At 35.4% G+C, this 16,930-nt stretch overlaps 1 protein-coding gene across 2 annotated transcripts in view; it reads right to left on the bottom strand.

The window, feature by feature from the left end:
• Window positions 1-263: 263 nt before the first annotated feature.
• GSL8 (glucan synthase-like 8) overlaps window positions 264-16,930 on the bottom strand; it is a 29,668-nt gene continuing 13,001 nt past the window's right edge. The window contains exons 21-52 of one of the 2 annotated variants that reach the window (XM_011025794.1): window positions 16,596-16,682; window positions 16,333-16,418; window positions 15,771-15,798; window positions 15,126-15,223; window positions 14,949-15,030; window positions 14,680-14,840; window positions 14,453-14,573; window positions 12,007-12,104; window positions 11,815-11,905; window positions 11,561-11,721; window positions 10,972-11,081; window positions 10,624-10,758; window positions 10,408-10,476; window positions 10,152-10,323; window positions 9,423-9,540; window positions 8,288-8,407; window positions 6,830-6,945; window positions 6,649-6,732; window positions 5,738-5,850; window positions 4,822-4,874; window positions 4,560-4,736; window positions 4,413-4,460; window positions 3,311-3,469; window positions 2,908-3,021; window positions 2,733-2,821; window positions 2,424-2,582; window positions 2,213-2,315; window positions 1,980-2,099; window positions 1,640-1,690; window positions 1,351-1,533; window positions 568-797; window positions 264-517 (exon numbers count right to left, since the gene is read on the bottom strand). In XM_011025794.1, the coding sequence (XP_011024096.1) occupies window positions 508-517; window positions 568-797; window positions 1,351-1,533; window positions 1,640-1,690; window positions 1,980-2,099; window positions 2,213-2,315; window positions 2,424-2,582; window positions 2,733-2,821; window positions 2,908-3,021; window positions 3,311-3,469; window positions 4,413-4,460; window positions 4,560-4,736; window positions 4,822-4,874; window positions 5,738-5,850; window positions 6,649-6,732; window positions 6,830-6,945; window positions 8,288-8,407; window positions 9,423-9,540; window positions 10,152-10,323; window positions 10,408-10,476; window positions 10,624-10,758; window positions 10,972-11,081; window positions 11,561-11,721; window positions 11,815-11,905; window positions 12,007-12,104; window positions 14,453-14,573; window positions 14,680-14,840; window positions 14,949-15,030; window positions 15,126-15,223; window positions 15,771-15,798; window positions 16,333-16,418; window positions 16,596-16,682 (3,546 nt within the window). In that variant the 3' untranslated portion in view covers window positions 264-507. Of the gene's footprint in view, window positions 798-1,350; window positions 1,534-1,639; window positions 1,691-1,979; window positions 2,100-2,212; window positions 2,316-2,423; window positions 2,583-2,732; window positions 2,822-2,907; window positions 3,022-3,310; window positions 3,470-4,412; window positions 4,461-4,559; window positions 4,737-4,821; window positions 4,875-5,737; window positions 5,851-6,648; window positions 6,733-6,829; window positions 6,946-8,287; window positions 8,408-9,422; window positions 9,541-10,151; window positions 10,324-10,407; window positions 10,477-10,623; window positions 10,759-10,971; window positions 11,082-11,560; window positions 11,722-11,814; window positions 11,906-12,006; window positions 12,105-14,452; window positions 14,574-14,679; window positions 14,841-14,948; window positions 15,031-15,125; window positions 15,224-15,770; window positions 15,799-16,332; window positions 16,419-16,595; window positions 16,683-16,930 lie in introns of both variants that reach the window. The other variant, XM_011025795.1, reaches the window with a different exon arrangement.

Below are 16,930 nucleotides of genomic sequence, written 5' to 3'. Positions count from 1 at the left end.
TTATTTTTAATCCAGAAATAGGCAACATCCCAAAAAGAAGACGTAGGGAAAAAGGGGACGCGAAGCCGAGCTCAGTTGAAAATAACATGCATGCATGGACGGTTCTCTTGCAAGACGAGATTGTACAAGGCAACTACTGTTTTCAGTTTTCTCAAATGGTTAACTGGTTTGAGTGACGGACAGTTCTGATTCTATGAACAAGATCCACACCAGTAAGAGGGCCGGCGAAGAAATTAGGGCTGCAGCGGCGGAAGAGTTTGAAATGCAGGAAGCAATGTAATTGGACTAACCGATAACCACGGGCTCACTATACTGACCTTGAAAGTCTCCTGGGAAAATTACACACAATTCGACACAAACTACCCCTGCGGCGATCAGAAGTGGAGAATATCAGTGGAAAAAGATGTGCCCTCTTTGTACAGATACATCTTTCACAAACATCATGTACAGTCAATTTAAAAGCTAATAATTTATGAAGAGAGCGATATCATACAAAAGATTACTCATCTACGATCTACAATCTCTACAGGGCCACACCAGCCATCCATGACAGTGAAGAATCAGATCTCGACGTTAGCTTTGTTTCCAGCAAGGATAAGTGAGATCTCCAGCCCACGGCTGAATGCTTGGTTGAAGAGCAGGCGAGACTGGAAGGTAGAAACGAATGGAAACCATGATAAAAATGCAATTGGAACAAAAATTAACGCGCCCATCCCAGCATCATACATCCTGGCAAACTCACGCACTGAATCCCACAACCCTAAACTCCAAACTATCCTTTTCCATGCGATGGCAATCTGTTTCAGAAGAATCAAAATGGGATTTGCAGTCAGTGATAACAAGAATGGTAAGGACATCGATGGTAATATGCAGGTCGGTAATAGATAAAAGCAGCAGTTTAGAGTTTAGACCATCAAAGTGCATGTACTCTACCAAACCTCTATCCAAAGTACGTGTAATAAAAAAGCAGCCGAAGAAAGCCACTAAAAGAAACAACATATCCTTCTTGCTTCCCCAGCAAGCTTTTTTTTCTTTCCGCTCTGCTCTTTTTCTTTTTCTTTTAGGTTTTTCTGAGAGGATGTGCCTAATAAAATGCCTGGTGTTATCACATACTTATCATGGAGCTACTTTCACAAGTAACCACTATTACTTAAAGCCGAAACACAGGCACATATCCTAGAAATTTGTTTACAGCTCGCATAAAAGCCAGTTTTTTCCTAATTCCTACTACAGAATAAGACCCTTCATGTCAGATTTAAGCAGCAATATTCATCACATGAATTTTCATTTCAATCATTGCTGTTGACGTAGTTCTATGCAGAAAATAGAACACAAGCCTTTTCAACTTACAGATAGGATAGTCCATCCAGTGGCAATAAATGCAAGAATGCTCGCAAAAAGATCAGGAATTGACAAAGCAGTGAAGGCAACAATAAGGCAAAGAGCTGCAACAAGTCCTAAGGACACGATTCCTTGCATGAATCGCATCAGTAGCTGGAAACTGGTAGATCTTTTTGGGCTATAGGTGAAGACCTTCATGGTTATAAGACAAAGAACACATACGAACATGAGTATAACACATACTCAAATATAGCTACATAAATAAAGGAATAATAGATGAACATAAAAGGATACAGACCTTAAATATCATGACAAGGCAAACCAATACGACCCAAGAGAAGCCATAAATCTAGACAACAAAACCAACTGTCAAGATCAAGAAGCAACAAGGCATACTACTAATCAAATAATACTTTCAGCGTTTAATCTATTACAGTTCAAATTGCATTATTCAAACTATAATATCCATCTTCAACAAACATCCTAAGCAATAAATTGGCTGGGAGAAAAAAAAGGCCATGCAAGGAAAAAATGTTTCTTCCTGATCAAAACAAAGGGCTATTAATTGTTGTTTCTAAAGAACATACAAGAGAAACAAGATCACAAACTCATATCAGAACAAAAAATAAGAACTATACCGCAATAGATCTATCCTTTCCTGTGAGATGGAGCTTGTATACGATGCCATATTGAAAAATGAGGAATCTCAAGCTTAATATTGTTTCCAATATTCGACCTCTCAAAGTTTGGATATGTGCCTGGAGAAGAAAGAAACCAACTTAAAAAGTAATAAATATTAGAAAATGAAACGTACAAAGCACAAAATGAACACATTTAAATACATAACAATGTATAGAAACTTTAACACCACCTGTTCTTCCTCCCACCATGATTCCCAGCTATTATCTCCCTTCACACCTACACCACCTTTATATAAAAGCCAGCTAGTCCAATCTTCAAAATCATCAACAGTCCTGTTTGCCAACATAATGGTAATTAGCAGACAGCTTAGTTCTTGCAAAAACATAATAACTCTAAAACTGTATGACATGAAGGCAAATAAATAAGAACATGAGGCTTACTTTTGCCACTCAAAACCAGAGGGATTAAATATGTAAGGAGCAAATAGCCATGAGATGACAAGGAACCAACTGCTAAGTGTCAACAAAACAAAAGACACAGCACCTCCATCTGTGTACCCATATGCTATGTAAACTATGAGAAGCAGGGCAACTTCGAGCCTGAAAGAAAAGGATGAATGTTTTGTAACAAAAAGAGACAACTTTTAACAGAAAATCAACCAAATTCTTCCCAACCCCACCTTGACTCAGGATGGCAGGTGCCATTAGAAAACGAAAATAACAAGAAATCATTCATGTAAACATACTCACGCTTTAACAAAATGACTTCTTGAGTAGAGCCTGTAATTTTCAGCAAACTTGATGTGACGTACCACAAAACCTCTACCAGTTGCTCTGTACTGTTGGCAAAATTTAAGATGCATAAAAATCAATTTCCAAGTATGCAGGTAGAGGTGTGTGTGCGAAAAGAGAGAAAGAGACATACTTTTGCACCTCCATGGAGGATAGTGCGTCCAAAATAATGAGTTCTGGTGCCCAATGAAAACGTGAAGAAGACTGAACACAACTGAAGTTGCATTGTAATAAAGCTGAAAACAGCCTGGAACACCAAACAAAAATAAAATTACCAAGAGGAACTATTGTATTGGAGTAACAACATTAAATTAAATAACGTCTCCAGAATAAATCCTAGTGCATAAGATATGAACTACGAAAAAGGAAAATGGGGTGTAGAGCCTCAGCTAAAATATTCCCAACCACCACAAACACAAAAAGAAATGCCTTTAACTAGGGTAAGTGACCTGGCAATTTTGTAGTACAAAAGATGCGAAATGCCTAGAAGACAAATTAATAAACACACTGTACCGAAGGAAATTAAATAGACTAACCTTAAGCAATCCAAGTTCAAGTATAAAACCCATTATCATGGGGATTGCAGTAAAAACTCCAATCTGGACCAAGAACTGTGCATTAAGAGCAGCATCCAGAGCTGTATTTCCCATCTTCTTTGCCCTAACTGATATAGCATTATCAAGTCCAGAGAAAGCCTGAAAGAGTTGACGCAATCAAAAAATGTCCTTGTCTAAATGAGAGAATATGCTTATTAAAGTTGTGCACAAAAGACCAAGTACATATGAAAAGTAATTCGACAGGCAGTATAAGAAGAGGCCCAGATCCAGTAGTTGTCTTGGAAACATCGTAGAGTATACCCTCAGGATGAGAAGAATCACAAAGATCCTTGAAACAAAGTGAGAAGTTTATAATCCCAATTCACAATGAAAAGCCTAGTATCCTAAAGTGATTTATTGATGCAAAACTCCTAAAAATCTAACAAGATGCAGCCAACCTTTTAAAAAACTAATATGATGCAATCTACCTGATATTGAAGTTTCTCACAATGAATAACTTACAAATCAACTTCTTTTTCCCCGGAATAGAATCAAAATCCAAGTCCATTTTCTTGGGGTTAGGTGGGGGTGGTTATAACATGGGACCCTTTCCAATTATGAGCATAGCCACAAGATGTTTCCAGTATTTTAAGAATGCTATATTCAGAAAGTTTCTTCTTTCCATTTGTAGCATAGCTTACAAGCATTCTTGTAATGATGCCCAAAATTCTTAAAGAAACATCAATCATTGTGGACAGCAAAATTGAATATTCCACTGCTCATCATATAACAGATTGCCGGTTAAATGTCCAACAGATAAGGAATAGCCCTGCAAACACACCAATACTCTGAAATTCCCAGATAATGGTAATGTTCCAAGGCTATGAGAAAAATGAAGTAGAACAAGACTTGAAATCATAATCACCAAGCTCGCAATTGGTCATTCAGAGCTTGCAGATACAATTGATCCCTTTTTGAACAAATTATAATTTCTAACCACTGTTGAAGTAGTTGAGGTTTAAATTAAGATTAAATAAAATAAATTTGCAGTGACTAAAAGTTGGTCAAACCAAGACAGCATAAATGAAGTTTGGTAGATTACCAGGTAAGCCCTTCCATACAAGAACACATATACTGTGAGGACTGTCATCTGAATCAAAGATACATTCCTTGTCAGATAAACCAAAAGATTAGCTACATGATTTAAAATTGTTTTAAGTGATAAAACCAATAATAGAAACAGACATACCATAGTGCACACATAGTACCCAACAGTTGTAAAGTAGAAAGAAAGCATTCTGAAGAAATCAAATAGCTGCCCAAGCCTGTAAACATCCCTGCTTAGAACTTGCTCGCCATTTCCTCCAGCCACTTTCCCTTCAAAAAGGGCAATCTGGTTTAACCCAACATCTCTTCCCTTTCCAACCTACAGGGAGAGGGATATCAAACAACATAGAATATTTATTTTCTTCTCAATATAAACTAAAATGAAATAGACAAGAGCATCAAACCTGAATATATTCATGGTGAGTAATATTTCCTTGCCTCAAGGTGGTGTTAAACCCTGCAGCAATTCTCGTTTTAGTTACATGAAAATCAGTAGACATAAAATCATTTGAGCTCGTTACAACTCACTCAGCCAACATGATCACCCATCCAATATTTGACAGAAATGCTGCATTATAATAAGCTTGTTGGGTCACAAAATATCAACTTAAAAGCCTTCTGCCCCAGCAAACAAAACATTCAAGAGACATATCTCAGATATCAACAAATGGCAAGATTGACTAAATCATTACAATATGTTGCACCTTCTAATCAAAACCAACACTTTTGCTTTGATTGGTTGACCAAATATTCATATCTAACATACGTAACAACAGCAACGTGCTAAAGGGTGGGGTAAGACTGGAGATTGAGCATTGATCATGCAATGTGCTCCACATTGCTAAGCAACCACTAGTTCACAAGAAATATAATGCAGGCCATAAATGTCCAAAATGCATGTAAATTTCAATTTGGGCAGGGCATCAGACAATGAGTATTAGTTTAATAATGAGAGATTCCAGCTCTATTAGGATACTAGAGGGTAGAATCACTGATTTACTAAAACTACAAGACTGAAAGGTACTAGTCTATCCTCTAAAACACAAATGATCTAACCAGGAATCATGGGATTTAACAAGCTAGACCAGAAGTTTAACAACGGAAACACCACCTGTCGAAATAGAAATTCAGATTTAGTTTAAGTCAAATGCAACTCCCTATTTGCTTAACCATTTTTTAAGATTGTCAAAAAATTACTTCAAGAGCAAGAGACTGATCATATCTTTGCCCAGACAACACTCAATAATCAATAGCTCCTGAAAAAATCCATTTATTTTGCATAAACGATGAATGATTTCCACTATTTCATTAATAACATACCTGCAAATATATCTTCACTAATATTGATCACACGTGATGCCTTACTAATGCCACCTCGAGTTATATGAAATACACGGTCAAATACATCTGGATGGCCATAGTGCATGCGGACCCTGCATGATATTTTTTCAACCAAAAATCAAAATCATAAAAAGTTTGCAGACAATCCTTTAAGAGTAAAACATTTATTATATAAATCATCCTTTAGTGCACATGCAAGACATAAAGATGATATGAAGGCAGACATCTGCATACAAACCATCTGTGCATCAACACAAGCTACAAAATAAATGAAAATATATTTACAATCATCATAAAAAATAACACTTAAAAAGAAAAAAAAAGGAACACTACTTTTTCCAATCTAAAAGCCCTCAAGGACGTATAGACAATTTGAAAAAAAACAAATTGTCATTTTGGCCTGGTATATGTTCACTTGTTTGAAAAAAAACAAATCAATTCCTAAATTCAATGCCTTCAAATAGGAGATTTGTCACAAATGAAGGACAGACGTACACATTACTGTTTACTTCAAAGTATATTAGGATATGGCTAATGAAACAGATTTGATTAGTAATATAAAGAAACAGACAAAATGACTACACATCATACGTTATTGCACCAAGTTTTGCATAGCTATAGGAACTAATAGTTTAACATGTTACGTATCTGCATTGTAATTCATGCTACACAAAAATTAGAATGCAAAGTGAATACAAATCAAATTATAACATACCGCACGCCTAGTCTATGGAAACCAAGCAGCTAATTAAGAAATGGTTTATATGATAGATTATTGTCTTGAATTGGTCACAAAGAATGGTTTTAGTAGAAGAATCCATTGTGGACAACATTTTCTTTAATCTCACTCACACACTTTATAGGGCTGAAACAAGTTAGAGACTGCTCACTTGAGTGGATATGCTAACACACGTTGGCCCAACGTTACAAAGCTTGTTTCTTGATTGGACATGAACCAGGCTAACGATGAAACACTGCATCAATACACCCAAAAACAATGATTAAGAAGACTGTCAGAGAAAAGATAAAAAAAAATCAGGTAGCCATTATTTCGAGGAAAAGCAGACCAACCTTCCAGTGAAAACATTTTCCCTTACACCAAGGATGGTGGGAGGTCGAATGCCATGATTTGCTTGAAATTCCTCAAGAAGATTTCTCATTTTCATTGCCTCTTCAAGGTAGTTGTCCTACAAAAGGGCATATCAACCAGGTTTAGTTATTTTAATTCTTCCCAAAACACTGTATGCAAAGACACACATATGGTTCCAAAACTTCTTACGAAAGAAAATAAAAAATTAGAAGCATAGAAATGATAAACAATACATACTATAGGAAGTACACTGCACCATTTACAAACTCATGCTTGCAAGAAACAAGCATCTGCTAATACACCGTAAAATCCAGTACTTCTCACTAAAATTCAAACTAAAGCAACCAACAAACTTCAAGAAACTCCTTGAGCCATTTATTCATATATTTCAGAACTTACTATAACAAATATGAGATACAAATTTAATATTATACACTTGCTAATCACAGCAGAGGGCCAAATATCATTTTTGAGCAAACATCATGACAAGACAAAAGGTCAAATACATTATTTCAGTAACAACATCAACAATTAGAAAGTATAAGAAGGAAGATTTTCATGATCAATGTGGTTTGAGTGCCTGCTGAAACAGTTGGAATAGAATCTACAGAGTCAGAGGTTTGCAACATATGCATAAAATATTTTGCAGTAATTTTAAATGAAAAAGATCAGTGTTTCATTATCTTTGATAGCAAAGACACTTTCAGGTTACCATATCAACCACAGCTTCCTCACATATACTGGCATATTGATTAACCCTAATATCAGAAATATAATAATATAAATTATAAAGAAAGTTCCTGCATCAATATGCTGTTCCTCATCAACCTTACACCATTCCAATTGCAATACGAGAATATTCCAGAAACTTAACATTAACAAATGTAGCTGGAGTTGCGACAGAAATGCCTCGTCATCCAGAAGCACATTCTATCTATACATTGAAAGACACAAGAAACAGCACCAACAAATACTTCATATGGTTTCTAGAGAATACAGGTCATCAAATGTAAAGCATGTCTCTTTGTGGCAAAATAAAAGCCATTGCAGAAAGCATCCCTCAATAATGGCATCTAATCACTATCATTAAGAGATGAAAAATCTGTTTGGCTTCAACCCCAGTGCACTGCACAGGTGTTCTGTGTGGCCAAAGATATTATCCAATGATTAGCCCCATGTACTATGAGCATCCAAGCACAAAGTGAAACTCGGTAAATTGCTCAGAAACTCAAGATTCAAGTAAAATATAAAACCAATTCTCCAGCCAACATCAATCATAAAAGCCAATGAAATATTCAAACATAGGGTTGCATTGTTAGTTCACAAATGCAGCAAAACACCAGAAATTAACCTAAGAATGAAGCAACACAAATAATACAAACACATGCACAAATTATTGCAGTAGAGCACACATCCATGAATATGTACACATATGTAACCTGGTTCATGTCAATAGTCTGAATGGCTTCTCCACGAGTGAAAATTATAGCATGGTTCTGGTTTTCAGGCTTCCCTTCTCCAAGCTTTGGATTTCCAGGAAGTTTGATTGAATATATTTCCTACATATAAAGATAAAAGGCACACAAATACCACATTTATAGCAATGCCCAAGCGAAGAAACTATATATACAACCATTTCTTTTCCAAAGCAATGAGAATTTTAAATTGCAAAAAGTGGGCATAACTGAATAAATAGAACAAAACATTGCACCATACAGGTTTATATGATCTAAATAGGTAGAAACAAAAAAAAGCCATGTCTATAGAGCCATAGGTCTCACATGTGAAAGCAGCTGAAACAAAGCCACAAAGTTGTTCGATCCTTTCACAGGATCCTAATCATGTTCCCACTAATATCCATGGCTATATATAAAAACACAAACTTTTTAAGATATTTTTTATCAACTACTACAACAAGTATAAAATGTTTGACTATTATATCCTTATAACACTATTATATTTTTGAATCTCAATCATAATCAAAAGTAATTCCTACATCCCATGCATTCACTTGACAAGTTCTTAATCTCTTGGACAAGTAATGGCAATCATGCACACCAATTACTTTTAATTTAATACACATGCTTAATAAAATTATGGATCCTTTTATTGTTGATTCAATTGATGTTCTTCATATAACCATGACTGGCAAATTATGTAAATATAATCTGTTATTGAAATAATTATCTCAAAATATAATCAAATACAGAAAATTATTAATCAGTTTAACACTTTAAAAATTCAATTTTTTTAAATTTAACAATAACCTCTCCACATCCTATAACATTTTCATATTCAATATAGATGCTAACTTGATGGATATTTTTTTAGGTAAAGGAAAATTAATTAATTAATTAACTAAATAAGAGTAAAAGAGCATGATGAAAAACTTGAATATAAAGCAAACTCAAAATCTAATTTAATCACTTAATTAATTAACAAATGATTTTTTAACAATTAAATAATACACGTGGATGCACATGCCAAAATTACTAGTTTCTTTTAGCAAAATGATCTTGGATGACTACAGAAAAATTTGCACCGCTGACAAACATTGCAAAAGAAACTGCCTACCTGATCTTTTCCATGTATATCAGCTTTCACAAGCTTTGAATAAAATTCATGGGAAACCTGTCCATCAGCACTATTACTCTCCTCCACATGTATGAAAGCAACTCGAAGTGCCTCATTCCTGACTCAGAAAAATAGCATACATAACCATGTGCACAGAAACTTGCAACATGAATTACTTAATCATTTAGCCGATTACATCGGAGTAAAATCTGATATAGATCCACTATTAACATATGCGCTCATACAGCAGGAAGAGAGAATGCAATTAACATCAGAGTAGTCAGCTGGCAGAAGAGGAATCTTGCCCAGATCAAGATCAGGCACCAAGTAAGGATGCCATCTCACTCCCCAAGTAACGTCTTAGTATGGGTAGCAAGAAAGTAGAAGTCCATACAAATATGGAATAGCAAATATCACATTTACAAAATAGATTAAAAACTCAGAAATCTTCTTTCTTTACATCAGAAGTAAATGAGATTTTATGCAGCACTGGTCAATACCCATTCCAGGATTAAAATTTATTGAGATGCCAAACTCGCAAACAAACAGGCACCCAGCAACTATCCCTCGCATCAAGGTGACATGAAATACTTTGGCTTTGTAGTTAAATATGTCCTATACGAAATATGATATTAACAAAGATAACCATTTAACATCTATATAGCAAAGAGAGGTCAAAGGGATAAAAATAGAACATTCAATTCTATTGAAATTAAAAAGAATATATACCGCTGCAGCAAAAGAGAAATATCAGCTGCCTCTACAGTCTTTCGCTGCTTCTGTTGCCCATAAATCTGGCAGGAGACCACATAAGTGAACTTCAAATCTGCTTGTGCCCGTGCTCCACGTGATAACTCAAAACCTTGTGATGTAGAAAAGTTTGTCTGAGAATAATCATCCACTGCAAATACAAGATGACCTTTGTGAGTTTATTTCTTAACTCTTAGATCGAATGGATCAATAAGAGTTGTTCAAAATTAAGCACCTCCCAGTGACCTCCTTTCTAGATAACTCTGCAGCATCAGAGCTCTCCTATAATACATCATACCACGGACTGCATCCCAAGGAAAACAGAATAATAAGAAAAAAAAATACCCAAAAACACTAAGAAAATGGCAAAGTGATAGTATGAAATTATACAATTTCAAAATGCAATTAATAATAAGAATCATGTGGCTATCATAATAAATAGAATTCTAACCAGTCCGAGCTAGCGTCTGTCCACGATAAGATGCCCAGAACCTAAGCTCCAAGGAATCACCAGAATTTTCTTGAAGATCTGCATCCCCAGTAGACTCTGCTCTACCAATCCGCTCCAAGAAATTCTCCCATTCATCTGGACGAAAAAAAAGATTCTCAGCTATGAACAAAGGAGAATATCAGATGCCAATCATATAACATGATAAAGAAAACTAACTGTCAAAAAAGGAAAGATAAATGAATATACTAAAGGGCTAGCATTTTCATTAATCCGGCCCTGTTTAAAAATTCCACAAGACAGGGAGTTGAGAGATATTTTACAGGGTAGAACAACCAAAAAAAGATATACCTGGAAAGATTTTTTGAAGATAGAAAAGAATGGATATTCCATCCTCATTTTCCACCCGCAACTCAGAGGAACTATAAAGCACAGTCTCACTGTAGTATGGAGTAAAGACACTGTTCGCAAAGGAATCAAAACCATAAGCATGAAGGAGACAAATAGGGCTATGATTGTTTCGTGTAAAATATGCTTGCATAAAATATTCTCCTGTTAGGTTCACTTCGAAAAAACTATGTCATTGAAAATATTTTACAGTCAAAAGGAAAAAAAAAAGAAGAAGAAGAAGAAGCTTGAAACAAGGAAAACAATTTACGGTTCTCAAGGATATGAAAATATTTTACAAAACAATCACTGTCATTAAATCATGGGTCTCACCACTAATTAATTCTTTTTTCTAACACTTATTTTTCATATAAACCAAACACCAAACAATTATTTTCCAGTAGATTTTATTAACATAGCCAAACAATGGAGCATAATATATTTTTCAAGAAAATATTTCCAAAACCAAGTTATTTTACATGAAACAAATGGACATGTCAATTTAAAGGAGGGCACAAAGTATACTATTTGACATACTATAGATCATATTTACCTAAATGGTGTCATTTCAGAAACTGGCTTTGCCGAAGGCATATCCATGAATAGTGAATTTGAAAAAAACTCTAATCTTCTTCTTGCTTCAAGATTCTTAGGAATGTTGGCTGCAGAGTCCTTTACGGTGAGAAGGAGTTGCAACCTTTTCACCTGCTCCTTCTGTGACAAGGAAGATAAAAAAAATACCCATGTAAATGCAACCAGCACAATAAACTAAGAACAAAACCAGATTTTTTACTCACAGCTGCTTACAATTTCTGGATCCTTCGGCCACTCTATCCTGGAGAACAGGCGTCTTTCATTTCTTGCTCTAGCTAAAATATTCCATGTATCAAGTTGTTCTCTGTAGCAATTAATCAAAACTAAATTCTGAATTATCATGTTTCAAATACAATAATAAAGCAACAGTGAGGCTCAACCCCCCCGCCCAAAATAAATAAATACCTTAGATCCGATGACAGCAGATCATGTGTAACAGCCTCATACACGGCATATACAGCCTTTGCAGCACCATTGGCAAGTAAAGGAGTCTCATTTTGTATCTGAGACACAAGTGAATTATTCTTGTGAAACAGGAACACAAAAGGGCAAATAAAAAGTAGCATGTATTACTTTCTAAAATACAATTTATTTCTGTTATTCATGTCTGCTTCCTGCCCATCTACTTCCTAAACTACGGATGATAAAGTAACATGTATTACTTTCTAAAATACAATTTATTGCTGTTATTCATGTCTGCTTCCTGTCCATCTACTTCCTAAACTACGGATGATCTAGCAGATCAACACTTATGGACCCAAGCCAGGGAGATTTATCCATGACCATGGTGAAGCTCAAGCTCAAGGTAGAAGTTTTGTGCATGTGTAAACATAATAATTGTGGCTCGTAATATTCAATGCATAGAAACTCATTTTTGAGTTTCAAACTTAATCCAGAAACCAGATACAAATGAATTCAGATTTTTCACAACCAGCTCAGGCCTTCTAATTGGTCAAAAGCTGGGCCTGGTTCGTTCATTACTGTCATCCAGCCAAAGCAGAACCAATGTCAAAAGACCATTAAACGAACTTGTGGCAAGCTAAGTACAGTGTCACATGGCTTGGCTCTGGGAACATAAGCCCTTTATATGCGACACAACAATATCATGCTGTTAGCATTTACTAGTTTTTGTGGTCAGAAAAATGCCAATTGTTTATGAGTGACATGGTCTCATTTCACATAGAGACTTAGTTAAAATGGATTCACTTGAATCAAGGAAAATGGCACACAAGAAAGTCAGCATGACTAGCAGGTAACCACAAAAGGACAAGCTTTTCCCTGTCTTGAATGTTCCAGATGACTATCTATATAGCAAAACATACTACACTTGTCAATGTTGATGGTAAAACCACAGTTTTAACACTCAGCCTTCTATGGGAAAAGCAGCTGAGTTGCCCTTGGTAGCTGCTGGTGAGACCAACAAGCCTGAATTGAGCTGGAATTTTTTTGGCTCGCCAGGTGATAATATTCTCATAAATTGTAATGACCAAAGATCAAACAAGTTGATAGTCTGTTTGAGTTGGTTCTTTAGACAGCCAGATATTCTAACCACATATGCCAAATATCTAAAATAAGCAACACAAAAAATTCAAATCTTGTAGCATATCACTGATGCTCATCTGAACCACAAAACAAACACAAAACAAACAGAACTTAAAAACAGATGGCATGACCAAAATAGAGAGAAATCTATATAAACTTTAGCAAAGAATAACTAGCATAATTGGGAATACAGTACCTTAAGGTAAAGCAGTCTCAATTATATTACATGATCAAAAAAAGATTATACTACCTTAAAGAAAAGATGGCATTCATATTAAACCACAAAAGCATATAAATAACAGTATTGTGTTTTTAAGCTACCCTATTTTCAAATTAAATTTTCAATTTAAAGCAATTAAAAGCAATAATATCATACTAGATGTCTAAGAACCATCTCAACCTAATAGCTTAAGCTATTAGATGAGATTCCAAAATATGATTTATATTATTCTCTAATATACCCCCTCAAGTGAAAGCCCTTCGGGCTTGAAACTTGCACAAGTCAACACTACCTTGTGCTTAATTTTTATCAAATAAATGAGGATGACGAGATTCAAACTTGTGACTGCTTGGTCATCAAAAATCTGATACCATGTCAAAGAATTATCTCAACCTAATAGTTCAAGCTGTTATGTGAGGTCCGAAGATATGACTTATATTATTCTCTAACATTAGAGACGATCCATGTAGCATCACCCCCATAACTTGTCCAAACTAATGTAGTCAGCCTCAATAAAATAACATTATATCAGTAAAAACATGAGAATAAAATATGCCTACCAGTACAATATGTAAAGTAGTTGCATCTCAAATTGAAATGTACAATTTAAAATAGCCTAAATCCAACAGAAATTGCATTTATCATTGTCTATAATATATTGCTCCAGCTTTTTTAAATACGAGACCGCTTTGATAGATTTTAACTATTTAACTTCAATGAAAAAAAAATATAATTCTAATGAATCAATAATGCTTTATTGGTAAGGAAGATCATGAAATGGTATACAATGTCCACAGGCTATAAATTTTTAAAAGCTAGCATAGGAAGCCATGAGTTTCTTGCGCATAATGGCAGGTTTGACTGTGAAGTTGGATGATTGCAGGCAGTACAGCTTTTGTATAGGATAAAATAGGATTTGAGGGACGACCATTTCTCCCCTCTTTGATGGATTTATGGGTTAAGTCTAGTCTGTACATTATTCTTTAGATAAGAAACCAAAATGCTTATACTGTCTATTTGAAGCTATATTCAAAAACCAACAATATTAATTCTGAATAGAAACAGCAAGTATAATCTAAAAACATATACCAGAAGTCCAAACAGTGCAATAAATCTTGACAACACATGAGGAAGCTTCTCAAGACGTAAAGTAATGACAAGTGATCCCTCCGCTATACTGTCGTTGATCTCACGAAAGATCCTTTCAACCCTATCAGATACAGGAAGCATAAAACAAAATAAAAAAACAAATGAACAGCTGCACACCCCCAAAACACGGGATACAAAAGCCCCATTCATAGAAAAGCCATTCATACCAGAGTCTTCCTTCACCGTCAACCAGGGAATGCAAGATTTTTTCAACACTGTAGTAGCATTCCCGAACTGCATATGCCATGTACTCATCCTTACAAATTCTATTCCAAAGATCTGCTTGTGTATCTTTGCAGTCCAAAGCCAAATCCACTGCCAATAAAATCTGGAAAAGCATACAAGTATAAGACCTAGCTTGGTATGATACTGGTATTCATTTGTAAAAGGTAAAAGTATTCTGCAGGATGTTAAAAGGTAATAAGATAAGATGCACCTTGCTACTAAGAAGAAACAGTGGCCATTGAACTAATCTTAGACTTCCTGTGTTGCTCGGAATAGAAAGCAAGTCCATCTCCCTGAAAGCAAAACAACCATGAAGCAAATTGTGATTGCAGAACAGCAAACACAAATAAATTTATGGAATGATAACAAGGAAGACCCCATGATCTACCTATTGCTGATATAATCTTCCTCGCGTAAGCTTTTGATTATCTCATTCCAGAAAGGAGCAAACAGTGCAGCATGTGCTTTGTCCGTATCCTGAGCTTCCTATACAAACCATACAAATTCATACAACAAACATTTAGATCATGCAAAAGAGAACACAAACTACATAGGGTATTATGCCTCCAAGCACAGGAGGTTAACTCCCCACATGAAAGTTAGTTCTATGAAGACAAGCTTCCTTTTTAAATTTCAATATGAACATTTCACCCATTAGCCTCAACTGTTTATGAGATAGAAAAATTGTGTTTCAAAGATGTGCACCCATTATCTAATGTTGTCATATGCAAACAGCAAATAAAAAAGGCATGCCAAAGGGATGCCACCCACTTACAAAGAACTATATAAATGATAAAAAAAAATTAACATTCCCTATAGCTCCTATATTTCCCGACGATTCCCTCTGCAGAAGAATGCAACACTCTAAACCAATTATCTGATACGGATACTCTATTTGCAAACCCCCCCTCCCTAAATGCTCTATGGTTGCAGTCTTTCCAAGTCAACCAAAAAATAACAGAGAATAAGTGGTAACATAAGAATACTTCCAGAAACAATGGCTTAGAAGGGGAAAATGAAAAAAATCACTCACTTGAGATGCATGTCTGTTGAGCAGCATCCTGCAGCACACATCAACCACAACATTACTGAAGAGAGTAGAGAAAATAGTAGAATGTAGACCAAAAGCCATGAGGGATTTTTTTTCTTTTATCAACAAGTAAAGGGGTCGTTGAAAAGTGAAGCTTTTAGTATTCTGTAATCACAAGATAGCAAGACAGAAAATACTCTAAAAGATATCAAGTTCTACAATGAACTGTCAAAACCGCACGCTTCAATCCATGGTGCTTAACAAATTTAGGCAGTGCTCGCAAAACCTATTTGTCATCCATGCTAGAAAGGCAGTGAGCTACAAAGTTTATGAATAGACATGTTTTGTACACAAACCAACTCAGCAGCTGCCTCAGTATTCCAAATAACATACATTCTGACACCAGAAGTGATTATGATTGCACTTATCCAGTATTTGATGGAGTATCAACACTTTATCAGGTAATGAGTACTCAAATTTAAAACCCAGAGTTTGACAATAACTTCAACCCCATCACCCCTAGTACTGTGCTTTCCCATTTGTAAACAGATGGCTAAACTCTTACCCTTGTGCTTGTGGAGAGACAAGATTCTTGACAAAGGCCGCTGGGAAGCTCTCAAAACGTTTATGAACCATTTCAATACTGCGTATCTGCCATAGGTCCAAATTGAGCAATGGACGCGAAAAGAATAATGATGGCAGTGAGAACTTGAAATAAAAAAAATAAAAATAAAAATAAAAAGAATGGAAGCACCTGGCATGCATGAAAAGGTTCAAAATAAAACTACTATACTAATTCAAATAAGCATTTCATGATAATTTGTATACCTCGCCTAAACGAGCTCGTGCACCCATCACACCCCCAACAATTGCTGATAAGATAGTGTACCATATGTGAATGTCCATGATATAGATCTAAGAAGAGAACAGAAGGATTAGGAAAATGAAGATTTGCAAGTCATAAATTAGAGCACAAATAGTATTCTTAAACTGACAAGACACAAGTGTTCTACTTTCAATATGATACGAAGGATAAAGTTTCAGAACTCAGAAAAGGCCAAAAACAGCATCTTTGTTAAGGAGAATGGAATCTATTATCAACCAAAAAATCTTCACTTCAAGGAACTTCCATTGATTTTGATTTTTCAGAAACAGGTTCAACA

Source organism: Populus euphratica, unplaced genomic scaffold, assembly GCF_000495115.2.
Source record: "Populus euphratica unplaced genomic scaffold, PopEup_1.0 scaffold22.1, whole genome shotgun sequence".
Taxonomy (NCBI): domain Eukaryota; kingdom Viridiplantae; phylum Streptophyta; class Magnoliopsida; order Malpighiales; family Salicaceae; genus Populus; species Populus euphratica.
Note: the sequence above shows the minus strand (reverse complement) of the source record. Positions and strands in the feature narration are given on the sequence as shown.